Source organism: Hyla sarda, chromosome 1 (genome assembly GCF_029499605.1).
Source record: "Hyla sarda isolate aHylSar1 chromosome 1, aHylSar1.hap1, whole genome shotgun sequence".
NCBI lineage: Eukaryota > Metazoa > Chordata > Amphibia > Anura > Hylidae > Hyla > Hyla sarda.
In genome coordinates, this window is record NC_079189.1 from 22,230,852 (window position 1) to 22,240,119 (window position 9,268).

The 9,268-nt window shown below is 39.4% G+C and overlaps 1 protein-coding gene across 1 annotated transcript; it reads right to left on the reverse strand.

Moving 5' to 3' along the window:
• Positions 1 to 6,160: 6,160 nt before the first annotated feature.
• On the reverse strand, positions 6,161 to 7,413 carry LOC130300281 (vomeronasal type-2 receptor 26-like). The gene is made up of 2 exons (XM_056551531.1): positions 7,326 to 7,413; positions 6,161 to 7,145 (listed from the first exon to the last, which is right to left on the reverse strand). The coding sequence occupies exon 2, from the start codon at positions 7,096 to 7,098 to the stop codon at positions 6,238 to 6,240; it is 861 nt and encodes a 286-aa protein (XP_056407506.1). The 5' UTR covers positions 7,099 to 7,145; positions 7,326 to 7,413; the 3' UTR covers positions 6,161 to 6,237.
• Positions 7,414 to 9,268: the final 1,855 nt, after the last annotated feature.

Consider the following 9,268-nt stretch of genomic DNA (forward strand, 5'->3'; position numbering starts at 1 on the left):
TTAATGTTTAAAGTGACAGTGGTCAGATGTGCAAAAAACGCTCTGGTCCTTAAGGCCAAAATGGGCTTGGTCCTGAAGGGGTTAATAAAGCGATCCGTGCAATAGAATCGCGGCGATATTCGCATTCGTTGCAAATCAAATTTTTCATGAAATTCGTAACGAATTCGGGTTCGTCAGCTTCGATTCGTTCATCTTTATTGAACAGGATAACGGTTTATCTATGGTTAAACCAGCTTAATGATAGTATATAACTAGTACCTATATATCTATTTGTAAGAACCTTTTTTTCTATGCATTGTATAACTAGACTATACATTTTACGTTCTACCACATACTTTACATTTGACTATGCAGTTTACATTTGACTATACATGTTAGGACTTTTTGTAAATTTTTATGAAGGACTATACATTTTATGCTTGACTTTACATTGTATACTTAACTGACCCTTTAGTATATGACTATACTACAGTATACACCTTAGACATTCTATACATACTCATACTGTAACACTTGTGGATTGGGTTGCTGGAGGCTTTCCGCCCAATGCCTTGGCTATTGGGGTCCCTAGGCATGTAAACACTTCTGCCCAGAACACTATTTTTATGGTTAACACTTTGACATTTATGTTACCTTTTTCACTAGTGCACGTGCTATACATTACAGTCAGGAGTACCTTCCGGACAGTAAAGGCATCCTGTGCATGAACAGGATATTACCATAGGGTATTTAATTAGATTTAACAGGATTTCTATGTCAACTGAACAGGATATTATATATTACCACAAGCATCAAATTTCACACGAACAGGATTAACTTTATATAATACGAACAGGATTATTTATTCCTTAGGATGTTATACTACATGGATAGGATTGTGATTGTTCAATAGGACATTATATTACACGAACAGGATTTTTTCCCCTTTAAATTACATTAGTTACTTTTGTTACTTTTGAGTAGTCTGTGAAACTTGTAAGAAGTACAGCACTACTTTATGTGGATGAGGTATATTTAGCTTGTGTATCCTGAATTATGTGTATTTTTTAACTATTTGTGTACTGAAGTGTACTTACACATACTATTTACATATATGAGATACTGGTAATGGGGGTGATAAGTGCTCCTCCCGACTATGTCAGGACAATCCCCTGTAAAAAGACAAACATGCATCATAAATGACAATACATACAAAACATACAATAACATTACACAGTTTTATTTACAATGGACATGAATAATACAGTACTGGGTTCCAGAACACCCCACGCCCGGATACTCCGCTATCCCAATGACTACCAATGAGAGTCCACAACAAGTTATGGTGTAACAGAGGCTCTTTACTGAGTAGAAGACAGATGTTATTATCTTAACAGCTAAGGCCAGTTCCCAGAGAGATAGCCAGTGTCCAGAGTACCTTATAGCTCGCAGGGCTAATACTTGTACTTTATCTTTACTTGTAGGTATACTTGTAAGGAGACTTGACATGTAATTATTCTAGTAATTTGCCTTGACTTGACTATGTGTAGGCTTTGTAGATGTTGCAGCAGTAATAGACATTTAGATTTGTAGAACTTACAGGAGACACGGTGGTCCTGAGATGAGGTATCTCCAGAGGCTGTGCACACTCACTGAGGTCACTGGTGATCAAGGCCTGTTTTAGGCTTAGCATGGCCCTAGGCAAAATCAAAAGTGGGGCCCCAAAAGTCGTAATAGTGCACTAACCTGATTTGCACATTTTTGGTCGCTGCAAATACCATAAAAAATATATAAAAAGCTATTGAAAAGTCCCATCAAAACAAAAATAGTACCCATAAAAACTACAAATCACAAAATGACCCTCATATATCCCCATATACAGAAAAATAGAAGCGTTATAGGGATCAGAATAGTACAATTAAATTTTTTTGCATAATTCCCCCACATTAGGATGGCAGTATAGTTCCCCCACATTAGGTTGGCTGAATAGTCCCCCCACATTAGGTTGGCTGTATAGTCCTCCCACATTAGGTTGGCAGTATAGTTCCCCCACATTAGATTGGCTATATAGTTCCCCCACATTAGGTAGGCAGTATAGTTCCCCCCACATTACGTTGGCAGTATAGTTCCCCCCATATTAGGTTGTAGTTCCCCCACATTAGGTTGGCAGTATAGTTCCCCCCACAATAGGATATATTTCCCCCACATTAGGTTGGCAGTATAGTTCTCCCACATTAGGTTGGCAGTATAGTTACCCCACATTAGGTAGGTAGTATGTTCCTCCACATTAGGTAGGCAGTATAGTTCCCCCACATTAGGTTGTAGATCTCCCACATTAGGTTGGCAGTACAGTTCCCCCCACATAAGGTTAAGTACAGTTCCCCCCACATTAGGTGCAGTACAGTTCCCCACATTAGGTGCAGTGCAGTTCCCCCACATTAGGTGCAGTACAGTTCCCCCACATTAGGTGCTGTACAGTTCTCCCACATTAGGTGCAGTACAGTTCCCCAACATTAGGTGAAGTACAGTTCCCCCACATTAGGTGCAGTACTCTTCCCCCACATTAGGTGCAGTACAGTTCCCCCACATTAGGTGCAGTATAGTTCCCCCACATTAGGTGCAGTATAGTTCCCCCACATTAGGTGCAATATAGTTCCCCCACATTAGGTGTAGTATAGTTCCCCCACATTAGGTGCAGTATAGCTCCTCACATTTGGTGATTGCACCTAATGAGGGGAGCTATACTGCACCTAATGTGGGGAACTATACAGCACTTAATGTGAGGAACTATACTGCACCTAATGTGGGGAACTATACTGCACCATAGCTCCCCACATTAGGTGCAGTATAGTTCCTTACATTAGGTGCAGTATAGTTCCCCACATTAGGTGCAGTATAGTTCTCCACATTAGGTGCAATATAGCTCCCCACATTAGATGCAGTATAGTTCCCCACATTATGTGCCGTATAGCTCCCCACATTGGGTGCAGTATAGCTTCCCATATTAGGTGCATACATACAGCCTTCAGCCATATATACAGTGTATGGCTGGAGGCTGTATGTCTGTGTACTACCCCACTTCAGTATTCATCCCACCGCTCCTCCGGTTCAGGGTCACAATCTACTGCTATGGCCTACAGGCCATAGCAGTAGTTCCCGGGACCGGAGGAGTGGTGGTCGGAACACTGAAGATAATGTACAACATACAGGTAACTTACCATGCACACACGCGTCCTCCTCCTTGCTGCTCCGCTCTGCTGTTGCTATAGGCGCACGCACGGGACGTCCCTGCATGCACTTCCTTCCGGCGGCCCCAGCGTTTTTAAAGTTAACGCGGGGGCCGCAGGGGTAACCAAGACATCCTTGTGTCTAGAAAAGATCTTTCGGGAAACAGGGATGTCCAGAATGTGACGGGGGCCCCCTGCGGGCTGCTCAGTGGTGTCCGCGGATCCCCCCCCCTGGGCTTGATGTGCATGCCTATGCTGAGCCACCGGCAGGGGGCCCCCTGGGGGATGGGGGCCCCAGGCAATTGCCTGGTTTGCCCCGCCCTAACGCCGGCCCTGCTGGTGTTGCTGTCTTAGCAGGTGGAATGTAAGAGAGTGAATTGTAATGGCTGACCCCTTTTATGGAAAGGGGCAGGACTAAAGGCCTTTGGTCAAGCTGTAGGTTTATGGGAAAAGCCTGGTGGTCTCTGGGAGTACATTAATAACAAATCAGGTTACAGCAACAGAACATGTGATTAACTTGCATTCAGGTCCTTAAGACCAATCACAGATCCTTAAGACTATCTAGACAGAGGAGGATCCTATCTATGGTATTAAAGGCATATACAGACATTATAATAAACCAACCTGAGAACAAGGGGAGACCTCGCAGGGGAGCCCCCAGGTAACTGAGGGACTCAACCTGAGTGGGCCTAATGGTAAATGTAGTGCAGGAACGTGTCCTGTACTGCGGCATCACAAATGCATGCTCCCTCCTATCAAGCAGCGGCAGATCAGTAGCTTCTTTAAGCAAAGTACAATACATTTTAAAGTATTCATCAGGAGGATCTCTAGATCTCTAAAGTAATATAATAATCTGTATCCGACAAGATCCAAAGACCTTCCTCAATATACGCCATACGATTTACCGCACTACAAAGCTTGTGTCATAGAAACTGAGCTATTAAGCCTATCCTCTATTACATTAATAAATAAAACAAGAGAGGGCCCAGTACTGAACCTTGGAGTACATTGCTAATAACCGAAGACCAATCAGAAAACGAATCATTGACCACTACTCCAGTTTTCAATCCAGTTACAAACTAAAATTTCCAAACCCAAAGACCTTTACTTACCTATCAGACGTCTATGAGGGACAATGTCAAACACTTTAGCAAAATCCAAAAACACTATATCCACAGCCATTCCTCTAGGCTTCTGCTCATCATAAAATCAAATGATATTGTTTTGACAACTTCTATCCTTAGCAAACCCATGCTGGCTATCACTTATAATACTATTACCCCTATGTATTCCTGTATGTAGTCCCTTATAAGCCCCTCAAACAATTTTCCCACATTGCATGTTAAGCTTACTGGTCTATAATTACCTGGGGAAGACCTAGAGCACTTTTTGAAGATTGGTAGCCCATTTACCTTACGCTAGTCCTTTGCCACAATACCAGACACCAGAGAATCTCTAAATATTATGAACAAGGGTACAGAAATTACTGAACTAGAGAGTTCTCAAAGAACTCTTGAGTGTAATCCATCTGGTCCTAGAGATTTACTTAAATTGACTTTATATAATTCAATATAATTCACCTTGGACCACATCTACATTAAACCAGTTCAGTACATTACGTAATGTGTTACCAGCACTGTCCCGGCCTGCGTCAGCTCCTCCATCTTCCTTTGTATATACATACATTTTACTCTATCTTTTTAAATAAATTTGATACAATTTGATACATTTGGTATTGAGCACAGAATGATGGGAAAATAATGAATACATTTTATTACAAGGCCTAAACATAAAAAAAAATTTGAAAAAAGTGAAAGGGACAGAAAACTTTCCAAATTAATTTGATAGATTGTGCATGTCTCCTTATCTTCTATTCTGGGAGTAATTCTCAGTAATCTCTTTTATTCTGTATACATAAAAGTACACATTACCTCTTTTCTTCCTTCATCTCTATACATATTTGGTATGGGCTCTGTAGTTATTATGGGGGTCTTAATATGTATTGAATGTGGGTTTTGTTTGGGGAATCCGGATGCAGTGTTCCTGTATGGTTTCATAGAAACCCTTTCTGGTTGTCAGACACACTATCTCTTAGCCTGAACTTTATTGTTGTTTGTAATTTTTTTACAACCCAATTTTGCTATAGTCGAGACAACCCCATTAAAGGGGTACTCCACTGGAAAACATTTTTTTTTTTAATCAACTGGTGCCAGAAAGTTAAACATATTTGTAAATTACTTCTATTAAAAAATCTTAATCCATCCAGTACTTATCAGCTGCTATTTGCTCCACGGGAAGTTTTTTTTATTTTTTATTTCCTTTCTGTCTGACCACATGATTTCCTTTCTGTCTGACCACAGTGCTCTCTGCTGACACCTCCGTTCCTTTTAGGAACTGTCCAGAGCAGGGATTTTCTCCTACTCTGGACAGTTCCTAAAATGGACAGAGGTGTCAGCAGAGAGCACTGTGGTCAGACAGAAAAGAAATCATGTGGTCAGACAGAAAGGAAATTAAAAAAGAGAAGGACTTCCTGTGGAGTAAATAGCAGCTAATATGTACTGAAAGGATTTAGATTTTTTTAATAGAAGTGATTTACAAATATGTTTAACTTTATGGCACCAGTTGATTTAAACAAAAATGTTTTCCAGTGGAGCACCACTTTAAGTGCCCACAACACTACCCATCCTGAGGTACCCACGTCTTCTTTATGCACATGCAGATTACTAGCATGCAATTAAACCACAGCAGCAATGTTGTCATCAAAGCATCACAGAAGCTTTATATGGACAAACTGATAAACAATCTTGCTTCTATGATGAAAAGGAGTTTTTATTTCACATCTCTTTGTAGAACATTTTTAAGGCCACAGTAGACAAGAATACATTTACACAGCTTTAACTTTCTGAATATATCACTGTTTAGAGTAAATTTACGAGCCATAGGTGATGGTAAAATGCTTGCTTGGTTACATAATATGTAAAAAAAAAATAACTTTCTGGGAGGAAGGACATGGATCAACTTGAGCAATAATTTATAGTGTTGCCTTTTTTTGCCTGGATAAACCACTTTTTAAATTTAACTCTGGTCTCACCAGTATTATATAACATTTAGGGAAGAATATGCAGCCTAAAATACCAACACTTGAAGATATTATAGCAAATATTTCTACAAGAACTGTATTCTTCCCAGTAACACTCATATAAGAGGGGATAAAAGCCACCCAGACACTGCAGACAACCAGCATGCTGAACGTGATGTTTTTAGCTTCATTAAAACGATCTGGTAAATTTTTGGCCAAGAAAGCAACAGGGAAACTAACAGCTGAAAGTAGTCCCATATAGCCCAGGAGTATGGAGAAGGCCAGCATGGACCCTTCATTACACTGGAATATTATCTTGTCTTGGTATAAGTGAGTGTTCTTTTCTGGGAATGGAGGAGATGTAGATAACCAAATGATACTAAGTAGAACTTGAAGAACTGAACAGAAGACAACACAGTTTGTCATTTTCAAACCAATAAATTTCCTCCAGGAACTTCCAGGTTTGGTGGCTTTGAAGGCCATGTAGACGATGATGGTTTTAGCCAGAATAGAAGAGATAGCTACTGAGAAGATGATCCCGAATGAAGTCTGACGGAGCATACAGGTGACATGTGTAGGGCGACCCAGGAACAAAAATACACAGAGGAAACTCAACATGATGGAAACCAGGAGAATGAAGCTCAGGGTTTGGTTATTTGCTCTGACCACCGGAGTGTCTCGGAATAGAATGAAGATTCCCAAGATTGTAGATGTTTTAATAAAACATAACATTGTAAGTATGGAGACTGTGAGAACTGTGGGGTCATTTTCGTAAGACAGAAATTCAATAGGTTTTGGTACACACTCATTCATGTCATTTGGCCATTGATCTTCAGGACATTTTTGGCATGAGACACTGTCTACAAAAATAAATGAATAAATTATATTTCTTGATAGTTTTTCATGTGAGTAAATCATTTTAAAGCATGTTAAGATTACAGGACTGTTATCTTAGTTACCTCAAAAACAGGGACAATGACAGTAACAATGATAATATTGTGAAAATTAGAAGAAATTAGCTTACATTAAGATGTTTTTACCTGTTTCATTGGTTATTTCTCCCTCTGAGCATTTCAAACATTCAAAGCAGCATTTATGTATTCCTGGCTTTATGATTCTCTTATAACCTGGAGGACACTGTTCAGAGCAGGTAGATACTGGGATCTATTACAAATATGAAGAAATAAAAAATTATTGAGGACATTAAAAGGCAAATTATAATAGCTAAGTTATAATTATATGCAATATTATATAAATTGAGTTTGGATTATATGGCATGCCTGTTTGTTTATTTCTTTTTACATTAATTTTTTCAGTCGTGTTTTATTTAACCTCTTAAAGACACAGTCAATTTCATTTTTACATTTTTGTTTATTCCTCTTAGCTTTCTAAGAGCCATAACTTTTATATTTCCATCCACAGACCCATATGGGGGCTTGTTGTTTTTGTGCAACCAAGTGTACTTTATAATGAGATCACTCATATTACCATAACATGTATGGCAAAAGCAAAGAAGTATTTGGGTGAGGAAATTAAAAAGAAATCCTCAATCTTGCAAATGTTACGCATTTTAAGCTATACACTTTACCATAGCAATAAAATGTTCACTTTATTCTGATGGTCAATACAATTAAAATTATACTCATGTTTACATGCTTTTCTATAACTGTACTGCTTTTAAAAAAACTCAAACTTTTTTATTTCTTTTTTTTTACATATTAAGTATGTTTAAAATGTACTCTATATTAATTTTTCCGTATAGCGCTAATCTTTTTTGCGCCGCCATCTGTAGTATTTTTTCTTTACTACTTTTGCATATATGAGATTTTTCTTGCTATTTATTAACATTTTTGTGGGTAATTTGACGTGAACATAAATCAGCAATTTTGGACTTTTTTTTTTTAATGTTGATACCGTTCACCATACAGGATCATTAATGTTATATTTTGATAGTTCAGACACTTATACATTTATTGGTGGAGGGGCTTATTCACTTTTTTTTAAACTTTTTTGTTATTTATTTTTACATATTGTAAGTCCCCAGAGGGGCAATATTGAGATATTATTGAATTGCTAATACTAATGCAAAGCAATGATCAGTATAATCGTCAATCTACCTCTCTGGTCTGCTAGAAGGCAGTCTAGAGAAGAAGAGCCAGTGAGAGCAGTCAGAGGCAGGTGAGGGGATCTCTTGCCGCCTTCTTGGCTCATTTGATCTTTGCAGCCGCAGGTGTTCCATTGATCCATACAATACCACCGCTTTGCCGGTGATGCCGTGATCAGTATTGATCATGACATCTAAAAGGTTAATGGTGGGCAATAGTGTGATTGCTGCTCCTTGCTTTTATGTATAGGACTTAAATATATGTCCTGATGCACAAAGTAACAGCGCAGTAGGATGTACATTTACTTCCAATGTCTTTAAGGGGTTATATGGAAACGGGAGTCTAGATAAAGGGTTTTAGACCGTTGTATAAATTTGATGATTCCTTCTTGTTCTTTGAATTTTGTTTGGTATTTAGCTGTGTATTTTTCTCATGACATTGTACTGAATTAAATAGTTTTGTGACAGACTGAGCATATCCACAATTAATAGGGCAATGCTACAAATTTGAAAATCCATAACATGCCTATGCGTCGTCTCTGCCTTACGCGTGTACTCTCTTCTCTCGCGAGACTTCGGGACTGACTGAATTCTTCTCACAGATGCGCTCCTTCATTCTCCTCAGGACCCTGAGTTTGACAGACGGGCTTCAGTTAGCGCACAAATATTTCTGGATGTCAGGATTCGGCAGGCTGGTTGTGGATCCTCTGTGTCAGTGAGGGATTGGCGTGGACCGTACCGGAGGACCGGTTCTAAGTTGCTACTGGTTTTCGCCAGAGCCCGCCGCAAAGCGGGATGGTCTTGCTGCGGCGGTAGCAACCAGGTCGTGTCCACCGGTAGTGGCTCAACTTCACTGACTGCTGAGACTGGCGTGGTACA

Coding starts and splice junctions, on each gene's coding strand:
- LOC130300281 (XM_056551531.1), bottom strand. CDS start 7,098: ATGAATGAGTGTGTACCAAAACCTATTGAATTTCTGTCTTACGAAAAT.